General features: G+C 40.1%; 1 protein-coding gene across 2 annotated transcripts; it reads right to left on the minus strand.

The window, feature by feature from the left end:
* Positions 1-8,005: 8,005 nt before the first annotated feature.
* Positions 8,006-14,334, minus strand: LOC124023011 (hepatocyte nuclear factor 4-alpha-like). Of its 2 annotated transcripts, none has more exons than XM_046337604.1 (10): positions 14,177-14,334; positions 12,545-12,719; positions 12,169-12,263; positions 11,513-11,619; positions 11,172-11,327; positions 9,977-10,064; positions 9,451-9,603; positions 8,983-9,219; positions 8,640-8,762; positions 8,006-8,160 (listed from the first exon to the last, which is right to left on the minus strand). In XM_046337604.1, exons 1-10 carry the CDS (start codon positions 14,262-14,264, stop codon positions 8,018-8,020), a joined length of 1,365 nt encoding a protein of 454 aa, XP_046193560.1. In that variant the 5' UTR covers positions 14,265-14,334; the 3' UTR covers positions 8,006-8,017. The 2 variants fall into 2 exon arrangements, with proteins under 2 accessions (XP_046193560.1, XP_046193559.1); XM_046337603.1 differs by having other exon boundaries at positions 12,139-12,263.
* Positions 14,335-18,172: the final 3,838 nt, after the last annotated feature.

The following is an 18,172-nucleotide window of genomic DNA, read 5'->3' on the forward strand; positions in this document are numbered from 1 at the left end:
AATCAAACAACGTAATGTTAAAATAAATGAACACATCTGATCCTTACACGGGCTGAAGGGGAGACTAGGCTGCAGGACTTGCTACATTGTAACAACAAATCATCATCAAAACTCACTTCATTGTATTTAGATGGTGATTTTGGTAGCCTACTACTGTAATGAATCTCTTGGTTTGTCTTTTGTGTGATATACCCACAGCTAAATATGCTATTAGGAATTGTGTTGGGTTTAGTTTGATTTATTTTCAATTAGCATTCATGCATTTATGTGTATTAAATAAAAAATATAATTTATGATACACTTGATATTTCATCCTTGTCAGCCTGTCAGCCTGTCAGCCTAAAACTGTTAACCTCGGCCTACTATAATGTAACGTTAAATCCAGGTTTTATACGCACATTTTATCCAATAGATGGTGCAATTGCACCACAGACTTCAGATGATAGGTTTACACCCGACACCAGGGATAGGCAACTTGGCCTACACCCCTAGTGTAGGTTTTAGGCCTATCATTCACTTTTCATCGGAGTGGATTGGTCCCCGTTGCTGACAGATGTATACAATTGAGCACACAGCCATGCAATCTCCATAGACAAACATTGGCAGTTGAATGGCCCATACTGAAGAGCTTAGTGACTTTCAATGTAGCACCATCACAGGATGCAACCTTTCTAACAAGTTAGTTTGTCAAATTTCTGCCCTGCTAGGTCTGTCACGGTCAACTGTAAGGGATGTTATTGTGAAGTGGAAATGGCTAAGAGCAACAACGGCTCAGCCGCGAAGTGGTAGGCCACATAAGCTAACAGAACAGGATCACCGAGTGCTAAAGCGCGTAGCGTGTAAAAATCGTCTGTCCTCGGTTGCAACACTTACTACTGAGTTCCAAACTCTCTGTGGAAGCAATGTTAGAACAATAACTGTTCGTCTGGAGCTTCATGAAATAGGTTTCCATTACAGAGCAGTCGCACACAATCCTAAGATCACCATGCGCAATGCCATACGTTGGCTGGAGTGGTGTAAATCTCACTGCCATTGGACTCTGGAGCAGCAGAAACCTGTTCTCATGAGTGATGAAGCATGCTTCTCCATCTGGCAATCCGACTGATGAATCTGAGTTTGGCGGATGCCAGGAGAACGCTACCTGCCATGATACATAGTGCCAACTGTAAAGTTTGGTGGAGGAGGAATAAGGGTCTGGGGCTGTTGTTCATGGTTCGGGCTAGGCCCAATAGTTCCAGTAAAGGGAAATCTTAACACTACAGTGTACAATGACATTGTAGACAATTCTGTACTTTCAACTTTGTGACAACAGTTTGGGGAAAGTGCTGAACTGTTTCAGCATGACAATACCACCGTGCACAAAGCGAGGTCCATACAGAAGTAATTGTCAAGATTGGTGTGGAAGAACTTGACTGGCTTGCACAGAGCCCTCACCTCAACCCCATCAAACACCTTTGGGATGAATTGGAACGCCGACTGCTAGCCAGGCCTAATCACCCAACATCAGTGTCTGACCTCACTATTGCTCTTGTGGCTGAATGGAAGCTAATCAATGCAGAAATGTTCCAACATCTAGTGGAATGTTCCATGTTTCATGAGCTGAAATAAAAAGATCCTAGACATTATCCATAAACACAAAATGCTTATTTCTCTTCAATTATCTGCACAAATTTGTTTACATCCCTATTAGTGAGCATTTCTCTTTTGGCAAGATAATACATCCACCTGACAGGTGTGGCATATCAAGAAGCTGATTAAACAGAATGATCATTACACAGGTGCACCTTGTTCTGTGACAATAAAAGGCCACTCTAAAATGTGCAGTTTTGTCACAAAACACGATGCCACAGATGTCTCAAGTTTTGAGGGTGCGTACAATTGGCATGCTAACTGCAGGAATGTTGAACAGAGCTGTTGCCAGAGAATTGAATGTTAATTGCTCTACCATAAGCCACCTCCAATGTCGTTTTAGAGAATTTGTCAGTATGCCAACCGGCATCACACCCGCAGACCACGTGTAACCACGTCAACCCAGGACCTTCACATCCGGCTTCTTTACCTGCGCCACCCGAACAGATGATGATCCTGAGGAGTATTTCTGTCTGTAATAAAGCCCTTTTATGGGGAAAAACTCATTCTGATTGGCTGGTCCTGGCTCCCCAGTGAGTTGGCCTAACTCCCAAGTGGGTGAGCCTAAAGCCTCCCAGGCTTTTGGCTGCACCCCTGCCCAGTCATGTGAAATGTATGCATTGGCCTGATTTGACTGATTTCATTCTATGAACTCTAACTCAGTAAAACATTTTTTTTACTCAAATATTTTGGGGCCCAAATAAAATAACTCGCAAGCCGGTTTTGGCCTGCGGGCCGCCTTGCTGACTCCTACACTACACAGATTGAGCCCATTGAATTGAACGCTTGCTTTACAAGTGATCTTCTTAAGGCTTCAAGGGACTTGTCAGAAAAATGATAAATAGATACAGTTGAAGTCAGAGGTTTACATACACCTTAGCCAAATACATTTAAACTCAGTTTTTAACTATTCCTGACATTTAATCCTAGTAAGAATTTCCTGTCTAAGGTCAGTTAGGATCACCACTTTATCATTAAGAATGTGAAATGTCAGAATAATAGTAGAGAGAATGATTTATTTTAGTTTTTATTTCTTTCATCACATTACCAGTCGGACAGAAGTTTACATACACTCAAATAGTATTTGGTAGCATTGTCTTTAAATTGTTTAACTTGGGTCAAACGTTTTGGGAACCCTTCTACAAGCTTCCCACAATAAGTTGGGTGAATTTTGACTCATTCCTTCTGACAGAGCTGGTGTAACTGAGTCAGGATGTAGGCCTCCTTGCTCGCACACACTTTTTCAGTTCTGCCAACAAATATTCTATAGGATTGAGGCCAGGACCTTGTGATGGTCACTCCAATACCTTGACTTTGTTGTCCTTAAGCCATTTTGCCACAACTTTGGAAGTATGCTTGGGGTCATTGTTCACTTGGAAGACCCATTTGCGACCAAGATTAATGTTTCTTTCTCATGACGCCATCTATTTTGTGAAGTGCACCAGTCCCTCCTGCAGCAAAGCACCCCCACGACATGATGCTGCCACCCCTGTGCTTCACGGTTGGGATGTTGTTCTTTGGCTTGCAAGCCTCCCACTTCTTCCTCCAAACATAACGATGGTCATTATGGCCAAAGAATTTTATTTTTGTTTCATCAGACCAGAGGACATTTTCCCAAAAGTACGATCTTTGTTCCCATGTGCAGTTGCAAACCGTAGTCTGGCTTTTTTAATGGCAGTTTTGGAGCAGTGTCTTCTTCCTTGCTGAGCGGCCTTTCAGGTTGTTGATATAGGACTAATTTGACTGTGGATATAGATACTTTTGTACCTGTTTCTTCCAGCATCTTCACAAGGTCCTTTGCTGTTGTTCTGGGATTGATTTGCACTTGGCACCAAAGTACGTTCATCTCTAGGAGACAGACCGCTTCTCCTTCCTGAGCGGTATGACGGCTGCGCGGTCCCATGGTGTTTATACTTGCGTACTATTGTTTGTACAGATGAACGTAGTACCTTCAGGTGTTTGAAAAATGCTCCCAAGGATGAACCAAACTTGTGGAGGTCTACAATTGTTTTTCTGAGTTCTTGGCTGATTTCTTTACATTTTCCCATGATGTCAAGCAAAGAGTTTGAAGGTATGTAAACTTCCGACTTCAACTATAGACCATAGCCTATATTGAATTGTCGCTGTTCCATGCTCCTGAACATGCCTGTAAGATAACACTACTCCAAATATTGGACCACAATAACAAACTCATAGTAGGCCTATTGTGAGAAATGGAGGGAAATGAGGAAGGGGCAGCGATAGGCTACGTACAACATGCTGGAAAAAAGAGTTGTTTGAGTCCACCTATGATGAAATGCCTAGTCCGTAACCCATCATAAAAGGCATTAATAGTGGGGAAGATATCACTGACATTTCTTCTTTACTCAAGAGGAAATATTGGAAAAGCTTTGAAGTGAGGCGCCTGCTTCCTTTCACCTCTATCTGCAATTACTTTATGACCTTTTATCAGCCTGAAGAAACACACCTACTAATTATCCTGACGATGCACTGCCACGTAGGCAACAGCTTGTATCATTCGTCACCCACTGGCCACACACTGGTTGAACCAAAAACATTTCCACATCCTTTCAATAAAATTAAGTTTAATCAACCTGGAATAGACATTGAATTGACGTCTATGCCCAGTGGTCAGACACTAAAAAACAGCCAACAAGCAGTTTAAACTGGTTTTGAGATGTCACTCCAAATCTTTAGCCAGGGTTAACCTGTCCTTGATAAAGAAACATTGGATACCATTATGGCCATTGGTTATCATCCATGTTACAATAGCATAATTATTGAGAAATACTCATCTTGATTGTAGGCTTCATCTTCATAATCACAGCTTAGTTATAACTCAGGACAGTAAAATGAAGATAACAAACCATCTCGTTTGCTCATTCACTTAACTTGTACAATATTGACTTAGCCAGCAAAGTGTCAGAGTGTGACAGGGGAAGACCTCTGAAATAATGTTAACAAAATGTTATATTTTTCCTCCTGACATAAGGGTTTACCAGAAGCCATCCTGCCACATTTACAGTTAATCTCCTACAGTTTAAGGTTGCATGTCCTTTTGTACGTTAACGTCTGCTCTTATTGAAATAAAGCACAGTACAATGCAATGTAAAAAAGAAACCTTGACATTTTATTCATCTTCACATTGTAAGGTGAAACACATTAGCCATCTTTGCAGTACAAGGCGGTACAGATGAAAAGGCATCATGTATTTTGTCATATAGTTATAATACCGTCACAAAATAACATTCTATGGTAAAAAATAATAAAAAACACTACAAGGTCTTTACAGTTGAACTGAAGATAAAAATGGAATGGGTAAAACATTATGAATTCATCAACCTGTGAATGCCTGTTGCAGGATAAATCCATGTTAAAGTCTACATAACTGGCCATACATGGATTTAACATTTTACTTTATGGGTTGGTTCTGAAGGCTTCTTCTAACCCATTGCTTTGTACAACATATAATAATATGATTAAATTATATCTTTACATTAATAGATCTAGTATATAAATCCCAAAATGGATGTATTAACTACAGATTGCCCCATTTAAGTCTATCAAAAGTGTGCCAGTTCGAGCATGTGTCCATTAGGACTATGGATGTATTTTTTTTATCAGCATGAATTTGATTAATAAAAGCCCCACTTTTATTCCATATGCTGGGATCAGCACTATGCAGCTGTTGCAAGAGCGCATTTTTCACTGGCGATCCACTGGTTTCAAAAGCAATGATTGATAGGCAGCTTAAACTTGTTGAATTCAACCACTATTGTGTTCAAATATACATTAAATTTGTGAACAGCCATCCAACAACAACCACAATCCGTAAGGCGCAAATAGCTAAATGACAAAGCAGCAGTGTGATTCACATCAATGCGCTATGCAGATATCAATAGTAAATTATATCCGTATCGCCATAGACTACACCACGGCTGTCATCCTTACCTCCAAGCGTTTATTCAAATGTAATCATTTATGGATACCGACAGCAGTTGCACCATTGGAAGACATAGCTTGGACTGTAGCCTACAAAAGCCCATTCCTGCTCTTTTCCTGAGATCCATCAAACACGTTTGGTGTGTCATCATAGTGGACTCTGATTTGTGGTCAGACTCGCTCAGGTGGAACAAATTTAAATGTGCGCCTTTTTTTCAATGATGATGTGAATGTCATTGAGAAAACAGAGAAGTGTCAAATATTTTTTTCGCAATCATCCTGTTTGAAGTAATCATCTAGTTTTTCCAAAAGTATCTCATCTGATTGCAATATTTTTGCTTGTAACGTAACGGGTTATAGTTTTTTGTAATCCCTTACATGTAATCCGTTACTCCCCAACTCTGGTATTAAATTAACTGAGCTGTTTTAATTCAAACATTTAAGCTTTTTACTACACAACTAGTGAATTCCAGTGCATATAGACAGGGATATCTTAAACCTGGATTTCAATGCACCACAACTGTCATACGGCAAGTACACGATAACTTTAAAAAGCTAAATATGTCCTTTCAGAACCAATTGACTGCCTATCATACCTGTATATCTCCATCTGTCACATAATTACATTATTTAAAAACATGATAATATCATTGTATTCTTTTTTCTGGGTACAAGTTGTAAGTGACTATATCAGTCAACAAAACTTGTATTACCATTGACAACCATCTTTAAAATACTGTGTAACAACAACATCATGATCTGCCTCATCACAGATATGAGGCCTGTTTGTAACATTTATACAATTGAAATGTGATTAAGAAAACCTATCTAACATGTATACAGTCATATTTTATTTACCAATTCATAATTTGAACTCTGTGTATAAAGACATAGATAACCTGTACAGACAGCTACAGTACCAGTCAAAAGTTTGGACACATCTACTCATTCAAGGGTTTTTCTTTAATTTTACAATTTTCTACATTGTAGGACAATAGTGAAGACATCAAAACTATTAAATAATACATGTGGAATCATGTAGTAACCAAAAAAGTGTTAAACAAATTAAAATATATTTTATATTTGGGATTCTTCAAAGTAGCCACCCTTTTCCTTGATGACAGCTTTGCACACTCTTGGCATTCTCTCAACCAGCTTCATGAGGTAGTCACCTGGAATGCATTTCAATTAACAGGTGTGCCTTGTTAAAAGTTAATTTGTGGAATTTCTTTCCTTCTTAATGCCTTTGAGCCAATCAGTTGTGTTGTGACCAGGTAGGGTGGGTATACAGAAGATAGCCCTATTTGGTGAAAAACCAAGTCCATATTATGTCAAGAACAGCTCAAATAAGCAAAGAGAAACGACAATACATCACTACTTTAAGACATGAAGGTCAGGCAATACAGAACATTTCAAGTGCAGTCGCAAAAACCATCAAGCACTATGATTAAACTGGCTCTCATGAGGACCGCCACAGGAAAGGAAGACCCAGAGTTACCTCTGCTGCAGAAGATAAATTAATTAGAATAACTGCACCTCAGATTGCAGCCCAAATAAATGCTTCACAGAGTTCAAGAAACACACATCTCAACATCAGCTGTTCAGAGGAGACTGCGCGAATCAGGCCTTCATCGTCAAATTGCTGCAAAGAAACCACTACTAAAGGACAGCAGTGATACGCCATCAGATCTGTTCGGCGCTTAGTGGTACTGTCATTTGTTTTTCAACAGGACACAAAATACACCTCCAGGCTGTGTAAGGGCTATTTGACCAAGAAGGAGAGTGACGGAGTCCTGCATCCGATGACCTGGCCTCCACAATCACCCGACCTCAACCCAATTGAGATGGTATGGGATGAGTTGAACCACAGAGTGAAGAAAAAGCAGCCAACAAGTGCTCAGCATATGTGGGAACTCCTTCAAGATGGTTGGAAAAGCATTCCAGGTGAAGCTGGTTGAGCAAATGCCAATAGTGTGCAAAGCTGTCATCAACTATTTTGGTTACTACATGATTCCATATGTGTTATGTCATAGTTTTGATATCTTCACTAATATTCTACAATGTAGAAAATAGTATAAATAAAAGAAAAACCCTTGTATGAGTAGGTGTGTCCAAACCTTTGACTGGTGCTGTATGTCAAAGAGCATACTGTATCAAATTTCCCATGAATGAGGTTGTTCTAGCCGTTTGCAATTTCAGCTTGATACTACATGCAATAACATGAGTAGGCCTACCGTAGGTACTGTACCTCAGCTGGGGATTAGTTTACTAATGTATCCCAACTGTACAGTACACTCCCTGAGATTTTTGGAAAAGATGTATTTCTCACTAATGAGAATTGTTGTTGCACCTTTCTACTGAGCATGTTTACAGAGAAACATATGCTAGCAAAGATGGTAAAATTGTAAATGCTTTGTTGGATGGGTTTGTGGGGTCCAGTTCTGTGTTAGATGGCTTCTTGCTTGGTGATGGTGAGCTGAGGGATGGAGATAGGATGCTTGGGTACAGTGGCTATAACCCCTTGAGCCATTTTATAGTGTTCTGAACTGGAGACTGTGGGAGGAGAGGGGATTGGGGTTCCAGGAGTGGCTGCAACAAACCAGAAATGATCAATTAGTGGAGGAATCAACAAAAGTCGGGTTAACAAACAAATCAACATATATACCTTGTGGCATGACATTACTTGAAAAAATATTAATATATTCAGACAAGGAATAAGTACATTTGTGAAATTTTCTGAGGTTATTAAAAATGTTAATAAAAAATAACATACATTTACTTTGACAAAGCAAACCTGATAAGTCTCTCTGAATAACTTCTTAGTGGATTATTCTGCCAAGCTTGTGTGTCCTTCCAACTACCTGACTCTGTTACACATGGCAGTGGATTGATGCCACTGAGCTCACTGTTGGTTGTGAATCTCAAGGATTTTTTGTCTAATTTTGGGGTCAGTTTCCGGGACACAGCTTTCAGTGCTTTTTAATCCAGGACTAGGCTTAATCTGTCTCTGGGGAACCAACACTTGGAGTTGGACATTTGGGGTCTGGCATGTAGTTATTGATACTCACAGATTTGGCCATTGTGGATGGAAGTAGCCATGTTGCTTGAAACGATGGCATTGTTGCTGAGGTGTTCCTGAACCAGATGTGGATGCAGAGAGTGAGGTGTGTGAGGTGCCTCAGTAGCAGAACCTGAGGAAAACAACACAACATACACCAACCCCCCAAACAGTTAATTTTCTCCTTCACTGTCCTTCGGTAATAGAGTATGATATTCAACTAGCATTCTATCATATTGATGAGTGTAAACTTCTCAAACCAATAGAACTCACGGAAAGTTGTTTGTATTAAATTATTTTGCCATTAGATTGAGCCCTTTTACTTTCTTTGTAACAATATCAAGATGTCTAACCTCCTAAGAGCATCTCTTGGAGCAGGTTGTCAATCTTGGCCATGCCAAAGAGTTTGACAAACTGTATCTGTTCGATCATCTGCCAGGTGATGCTCTGTAGTGTGGGCAGCAGCAGGAGCAGCTCTCCGAAGCGTCCCCGGGAGTCATACTGCCGGTCGTTGATGTAGTCTTCTAGGCTGACCTGAATCTGGTAACGCATCCGCTTGATCTTACCTGGGTCACTCAGACCTTTGGCATCTGGAGCAGGAGAGAGTAGGCATTTGGTTAACATCTTGGTCACTCGCTGCACAGACACGTTGCTCATATAACAGGCATTCTTAGTCACTAGTTTAGTTGCTCACTGGTTACATTGTTTTTTGTTTTGCAACATAAATGTTACTGCCCTAGAATGCTTCATATGATGTCTCACTGTTTGAATCAGATGATAGGCTGTTCATTTTAAAAGTGACGTTGTGTTCCATGTAATACCTGGATCGAAGAAAACAATTGCTTTCAAACAAGCATATTCATTGTCGTCTATCTGGAGTTCCTGGAAGGACAGCACTAGCTCGTCCAGAATCCTCACTGCTACCCGGCACACTTCCATCTCCGGGCAGTTCCGGGGAATAATGTGGTCATTTCCTATAAGGAACAGAAACCAATAAATGCCATGTATACCGAATCACTCTGTGATTTTTTAATGATTTCAGCCCCCTCCCAAACAAATATCATATTGCTAGCATACCTCTTATATAAGTAGTCTATTATATTACATAACTATTATTTGACATGGTGTAATTATAATAATAATATTACTTTGGTGTGTGCTTATATTTTTACAAGCGTGTATCAGTTATCATATGCATGCGTTAATTGGAAATTTGATTTTTGCATATACTAAATCCACCTGAGACTCCCTCGGAGAATGGGGTCACTGCCAGGGTCTACCATTATTAATGATGACCCTGGAGCAATTAGATGGTGTACAGTAGCTAATATCTTATCTTGAGTTTACCTAGTAACAGGAGGTCCTTGTACAACATAGACCTCTTTGCAGCTCCAATCAGAAGATTCTCTCCTGCATGGGCTCGCAGCAATGCCACCTGAAATAAAGGAAAGCCTTTCATTATTAATCACTGGGCAAAAACTGGTTGAATCAACCAAGGTTGCCAGGTGAACGGTGTTTCCCCCGACACATTGGTGCGGCTGGCTTCTGGGTTGGATGTGCGCTGTGTTAAGAAGCTGTGCGGCTTGGTTGGGTTGTGTATCGGAGGACACATGACTTTCAACCTTTGTCTCTCCCGAGCCCATATGGGAGTTGTAGCGATGAGACAAGATAGTAGCTACTAAACAATTGGATACCATGAAGAGAAAACGGGGTAAAAAAAAAACTTTAAAAAACACCACCTCTGAACTTCTCTATGAAACAATGCATTTTATTTTTTATTAACCTTTTTTTTTTAAACTTTATTTAATTAGGCAAGTCAGTTAAAAACAAATTCTTATTTACGATGATGGCAAACACCGGCCCAATCTGGACGACGCTGGGACAATTGTGCGCCACCCTACGGGACTCCCAATCACGGCTGGTTGTTATACAGCCTTGATTCAAACCAGGGTGTCTGTAGTGACACCTCAAGCACTGAGATGCAGTGCCTTAGACCGCTGCGCCACTTGGCAGCCCCAATTTGATAAGACATGAAAAATATTACATCACTTCTACCAATCATACCTAACCATTAAACAAGTAACCTTTCATACCACCCTTAAGGTCACTGAAGAGCTAACCAGAGATTCTCACAGAAAGAGAGTCAAGTCAATGTGTGAAGATACACCTGATGGATCCCTCACTAATTCAACATCAGCAAATCAGTTACCAAAGCCCTGGTTGTCACGGTGTTAATGATTCTGGAATCGTTCTGATCAGAGATACAACTATCAAACTAGCTCATCATATTCTAACTGGATTCGGAGGTCTTAAAAGACCATACTCAAAATGCTGATCGAAGAGCTTTATATTCCCTGGACACAGCTTCAAGTTGTTATTTTTAAGAATCACAATAATGTCATTATCAGACCGGTTTCTGGCCTTATATTGCATGCTTTTTAGTCCAGGACAAAACAGCCACTTAAAATGCAGTACCCCTGAATGAGAGTAGTATGGTTTAGTCTAACCTAGTCTGTCACTGTTAAATCGAATGCAACCTTACCTGGTCATCCAGGGGCAGGTCACAGAAGGCAGGGATGTACTTGGCCCATTCCACCAACACCAGCAGCTGCTGTTTCATTGATTCACACACATCTGTGATGGTCGCTACCTTTTTTGTTCTGATGTCACCATTCAGTACAGGTCCAGGTGAGGATATCTACACATACAGAATTCAAAATGAATGAGTCTCCTATGTATTCGTAGCCAAATTATGAACAGAATTAATTTTTTTAAAAATAATTAAACTCCATTCCATTCTATTCAGTACAACTGGGGCAAATAAAAATGAGTTTTAAACGCTTACATGATTTCGATCGAAAAAGCCATATCCATGGGCCTTACCTGTCTTGAGAGTACATCTGCCTGGATAAGTGCATTGATAGATGGTAAACTGCTGTCTTCATAGCTAGATCTCCTAGTGCTGATTCTGTCCCTCTCGTTTTGTACAGCTGAGAAACAATAGAAACATAAACCGCGGCTATCAGAATAGAATAAATACTCTATTGTTCACTAGAAATGGTTTAGTCAAAGCACTCCCCATTTTCTCAGACACAAACCTACAAAGTCATTCAACTCAAATATTCCATTCCATGTGCAGTAAAAAAAACACATGTAATAAACAGTGCATAGATTATCTGACAGACATTCATAGTTCCTAAGCTTAAGCTGGTCATAGAATTCAGTGAATCATGGAGTGAACATTAACAAAGTGCTGCTCTCGTGGCTCTTGCAACATACCCTACTCTGAGCCATGAGCAGTCCCAATGGCTCTGCTCCTCTCTACAATTCTACGACAGGGACTGGCTGAATCAAATGGAACGTTCTAGTTCTAGGATATACCTTACCAGAGATGATTCAATCATAACTGCTAGTGTCATCACATTGTGTAGAGACTGAGTATAATACGTAATAACACAATATGGCTAGATAGGCCACTCTCAATGTTGTCATTCTTTCATTCTAATTACCATTTGAATGAAGTTGAATGAATTGTATACCTTCTTTTTTCATGCCAGCTCGAAAGCATTTCTTCAATCGACAGTATCTGCATTGATTCCTCTTGTCTTTGTCCACAATGCACTGTCTGCTGAACCTGGGAAGTGAGTTTGAAGAGGGCTTGATTATTAAGGGCCTATTGAGTAGATTGCAGTTAGAAGACTCTTGTTGAATATGCCAGTGCTATTGCAACCTACTTTAGAATGTTGAAGTCTATTGGTTTCTCTCAAGGCTCAGCTACATCAGTTTGATATTGCAACTGTCAATGAACACCCCCATCTATGTACTTGTCAAATGTAATAGTATTTTATTGTAAATGCCCAAGGATACGATGGTCACTGTCTTTGCTCTTGTGTGTAATATTGGCCAAAACCTCACCTGCATGAATACATGTGGTTTTTGCGAACGCTCCGACGGAAGAAGCCTTTGCAGCCGTCACAGCTGGAGGCCCCATAGTGTTTGCCCGTGGCCCTGTCCCCACAGATGGCACACAGGGTGCCCGCTCCGAGGTGGTTGGCTGCATTCATGTTGGCACTCTCAGCCGGCGAGGAGTCTGAAGCAACAATGGACAAAGACATATTTTATACAGTATATTTTAGATGTGTGTATCACGCTATGCTTAAGAGTATGGAGTGAGAGATAGAGAGAGATATTCCTTATCAAGTCAGGGGCTCTTTGGGCCATCAATGTTGGAGATGAGATAGAGGATATGTGCAGTTATGTGATCCAAAATGAAAACTAAAAGATATTTATGAGGGCTATATAAAGTAATTAAATAATGAACTGCTATGTTGGTGGAAGATAACCTGAGTGAGTGTAGGGATGGATGTTATGGAATAACTAGTGGTCAACAGTTTGAGAGAACTAGAGGAAAGGTCATTCATTTAAATCATTTGTTACTACAAAATGTGAAAAATGTAATCTTTTTTAACTCTTAGGTCTCTCAGTCCTCATTTATTGACTAATATAATCAATATATTGACTGAATATAACTTAGAGGGACAATAGTGAATGACCTAACTAACTAACCAACATACTTTCAAAGAAAACAGATATTTTGATTCATTTCAAAAGGTGAGAGCGACATTAATTGGTTGACTGCATCAGGTGATTACATTAAAGTCAGTGGCATAGCTGGTTACTCTTATACTGCTTATACGTCACATTAAGTTACTCTTATTAATACCTGTGCAGTAAAGCTGTAATTAAACTAGTAACATCTAAAGTAGAAATAAACGACACACAGTACTGTATGCTGTTTATGTATCATAAAACAATTGAATTTTGTGAGCCTTAAACAGTACAATAATTAAGGCATATCAAAGATATTGGCCATGCAATGTAAGTGTTTTTCAAGGGTCATTGCTTTTTCATCCTGCAAGGAAGTTGTTTCATTTTAGAATCAGGTTCACAGCCAAATGTCATGGGAGAGTAGAAAGGACACTTTCTCACCTTCAAAAAGCATATATCATGCTGTCACACAACATTTTATGGACCTCAAAATGCCGAACATAGATGTAGGTCACGAGAGATATGTCCATGTCTCTTAAATCACTATCGCATAGTATGAATATCTATTCGTTGTAATTATATCTAAAGTGAAATATGACCACTATACCATAACAATCTACATGTTACAACAGGAGAAGGTAATTCTCTACCAAATGGTTGTTTCACCACCAAATTATCCAGATGCATTGTATGTATTGTGCAAAACCCCTGAATGTTTTACAACTGCAAGAAGAGGGGATAATATTATCATGAAAGAAGCACATTATCATCCATTAGCATCCAATACAAGATGGACAACGGAGAGCTGCTCTTGATAACAGCAACTAAAACCCTCCGTCCACAACTGACCTGTCCAAAAGTTTAACTTATGGGTGGTCCTGGGAATCAAACCCACTATCCTGGTGTTGAACGCCATCCTCTACCAACTGAGCTACAGAAGACCAGTTTAATAGCTAAAAGTCTCAAAGTTCAACCAGGTAATGTGTAACTCTGACTCACCTGAGCCCATGGAGAGAACTTGCATGTTTTCAAACTCCAGGGTGGTATAGGCTGGGTCCAGGGCATCGCTATAGTCTGCCATATCCATGTCTACTAGTTCTTTGGACAAACAAATTCCCTCTCAGCTACCTGACAGTGGGGAAAAAGATTTGTCCAAGAGGCTAAGTGCCCCCCCCCTGCACCCCTCCTCCCCCTTCTCCCATATTTGGCCAAGCTCCTCCTCATAAAAGTAGATAGAGATACCTCTGAGTATTCGATGGGGACAGTCTCTCCTCCAGAGCTCCGGAGGAGGAGGCCATGAGGAGCCTGGTTGTGACTGACAGGAGGAGCCTCCTCCCAGTTAGGCTGCTAAACAGAGGAGGGCTGGGGTGAATGTCAAGTTGATATTTAACTATATTCCTCTATTGGTGTATCACAGTTGTTTTTCTCTCAAAGATAACATAACTTGGAACTTTCAATCTTTTCCCTTCTCTCTCTCTCTCTCTCTCTCTCTCTCTTCCTTCTTTCTCTGTCCACCGTGCTGTCAGTAATAGATCAACGATTATACTATGAGAGACATAAAATGTTGAATCTGAGCCAAATCGTTGTGCTTTACTTGCTTGACATTACCTCTTGTTGTTTCCTGCCAGTTTAAACCAGTTGTCCATCAGATAACTGAATGTCTTTGACCAAAAATTGGAAGCTCCCCCTGTAGGCCTTTCAAAGAATGCCAAGACACTCTTACCCCACGCCTTCAGCACCAAAAGAAGCATCTTATCATATGGATTCTTATTGCAATCTGATATCACACCGATTATTTTAGCCTTTTAGCTAAATGTCTTAATCAAATGTATACTCAACGTGAAGAGAGGTGCAGCTCAACAGGCAGTAATGCATAATGAGGGGGCCTGCCAACAGTCTGGATTCAGATCTACAGTACCAGTCGAAAGTTTGGACACACCTACTCATTCAAGGGTTTTTATTTATTTTTGCTATTTTTTACACTGTAGAATAATTGTGAAGACATCAAAACTATAAAATAACACATATGGAATCATATAGTAACCAAAAAAGTGTTAAACAAATCAAAATATATTTTATAGTTGATATTCTTCAAAGTAGCCACCATTTGCCTTGATGACAGCTTTGAACACTCTTGGCATTCTCTCAACCAGCTTCATGAGGTAGTCACCTGGAATGCATTTCAATGAACATGGAATTTATTTTCTTCGTAATGCGCTTGAGCCAATCAGTTGTGCTGTGACAAGGTAGGGGTGGTATGCAGAAGTCCATATTATGGCAAGAACAGCTCAAATAAGCAAGGGGAAACAACAGTCCATCATTACTTTAAGACATGAAGGTCAGTCAATATGGAAAATTTCAAGAACTTTGAACGTTTCTTCAAGTGCAGTCGCAAAAATCATCAAGCGCTATGATGAAACTGTCTCTCATGAGGACTGCCACAGGAAAGGAAGACCCATAATTACCTCTGGTGCAGAGGATAAGTATATATTTTTATTTTATTTTTCTATTTAACCTTTACTTAACCAGGTAGGCTAGTTGAGAACAAGTTCTCATTTACAACTGCGACCTGGCCAATATAAATTATAGCAGTGTGAACAGACAACAACACAGGGTTACACATGGAGTAAACAATAAACAAGTCAATAACACAGTATAATTTTTCTTTTTTTAAGTCTATATACATTGTGTGCAAAAGGCATGAGGAGGTAGGCGAATAATTACAATTTAGCAGATTAACACTGGAGTGATAAATGATCAGATAGGTAGAGATACTGGTGTGCAAAAGAGCAGAAAAGTACCTAAAAACAGTATGGGGATGAGGTAGGTAAATTGGGTGGGCTATTTACCAATGGACTATGTACAGCTGCAGTGATCAGTTAGCTGCTCAGATAGCAGATGTTTAAAGTTGGTGAGGGAGATAAAAGTCTCCAACTTCAACTATTTTTGCAATTCGTTCCAGTCACAGGCAGCAGTGAACTGGAAGGAAAGGCGGCCAAACGAGGTGTTGGCTTTAGGGATGATCAGTGAGATACACCTGCTGGAGCGCGTGGTACGGGTGGGTGTTGCCATCGTGACCAATGAACTGAGATAAGGCAGAGCTTTACCTAGCATGGACTTGTAGATGAGCTGGAGCCATATTAGAGTTACAAGCCAGCAATTGCAGCCCAAATAAATGCTTCACAGAGTTCAAGTAAACAGACACATCTCAACATCAACTGTTCAGAAGAGACTGCGTGAATCCGGCCTTCATGGTCAAATTGCTGCAAAGAAACCCCTACTAAAGGACACCAATAATAAGAAGAGACTTGCTTGGGCCAAGAAACACGAGCAATGGACATTAATCGTTGGAAATCGTCCAAATTTGAGATTTTTGGTTCCAAACGCAGTGTCTTTGTGAGACGCAGAGTAGGTGAACGGGTGATCTCTGCATGTGTGGTTCCCACCGTGAAGCTTGGATGGTGGTGTGATGGTGTGGGGGTGCTTTGCTGGTGACACTGTCAGTAATTTATTTAGAATTCTAGGCGCACCTAACCAGCATGGCTACCACAGCATTCTGCAGTGAAATGCCATCAGATCTGGTTTGCTCTTAGTTGGACTGTCATTTGTTTTTCAACAGGACAATGACCCAACACACCTCCAGGCTGTGTAAGAGCTATTTGACCAAGAAGGAGAGTGATGGAGTGCTGCATCAGATGACCTGGCCTCCACAATCATCCGACCTCAACCCAATTGAGACGAGACGGTTTGGGATGAGTTGGACCGCAGAGTGAAGGAAAAGCAGCCTACAAGTGCTCAGCATATGTGGGAACTCCTTCAAGACTGTTGGAAAAGCATTCCAGGTGAAGCTGGTTGAGAGTCAAAGGCAAAGGGTGGCCTTTGCCTTGTTTAACAATTGTTTGGTTACTACATGGATCCATATGTGTTATTTCATAGTTTTGATATTATTCTACAATGGTAGAAATTGTAAAAGAAAAATAAAGATAAACCCTTGTTGTGTCTAAACTTTTGAATGGTACTGTACTTCCAAATGTAATATGTCTCTGGTAAATCTCAGTTAATTATTTCGTAATAAACGAGGTAAATAACTATTGCTGAAAATAACTTGTTGCCTTTTTGTAAAGGAGTTCACTGTTTCACAAAATGCTGTACACACGTTACATACCAAAGCAGTGTGACCCAACTCTCCAGAAACTTGCTCCTTAGCGTCAAATTCAAGGCTTTTAGAGCACTTTTTGGTCACAAATGTCATTGGTTTGTGATGGTAGGAGTCTATGTTTGTAGGACTGCATTGGGATACGTTCAAGTAACGTATTAGAAAGCTTCCAGCAGGATTAACAATGTAAAGTGGCTTACCAAGAATTTGAGAACAGAATGCGCTGTCAGAAAAGTATTATAATACTCTAAAGTTTACAATTATATGGTCTTAAAATGACATTAAACATTGAATACAGTTGAGTATTAACTCGAATACAGTAAACATTTGTTTCCCCCAACCTGTAAAGCAACTGATTTTAGAAGAATAAATGTTGCAGAATACGCAAATAAGGTGGCCCCACAGCATGAGTAAATGTGCCATGGTAAACAGTAGTGTTGTAATTGAAGAAGGGAACATGCCAGTACACTACAAGCCACAGGTCAATGATCTAGGGTTCACCGAGACCTCAAAGCAGTTAAACGCAGACTGGTGAACTCAAGAACCACCCACCCAAAGCATATAGGATTCATAAAATAAAATCTCTTCTTCCGAGTTTACCATCGTAGCATTCCTGTGGTTAAGTCGGTCACTGTGATCCGCCTGAGAGTGTAGAGAAGAGCAAATATTGACTAAAATGGATCCAAATCATATCAGAAGCCAATATGGGAGACACCATCTTGATTCATGTTTGGTAAATTGACATTGTCCAGGATAACCAGTTAGATGGATGAAAACAAGTTTAGCATAACAAACAAAACGGCACCAAAGAACCTTGTCTTCTTTAAACTTTAGAGAGG

The sequence above is a fragment of the Oncorhynchus gorbuscha genome, linkage group LG03 (assembly GCF_021184085.1).
Source record: "Oncorhynchus gorbuscha isolate QuinsamMale2020 ecotype Even-year linkage group LG03, OgorEven_v1.0, whole genome shotgun sequence".
Lineage (NCBI taxonomy): Eukaryota > Metazoa > Chordata > Actinopteri > Salmoniformes > Salmonidae > Oncorhynchus > Oncorhynchus gorbuscha.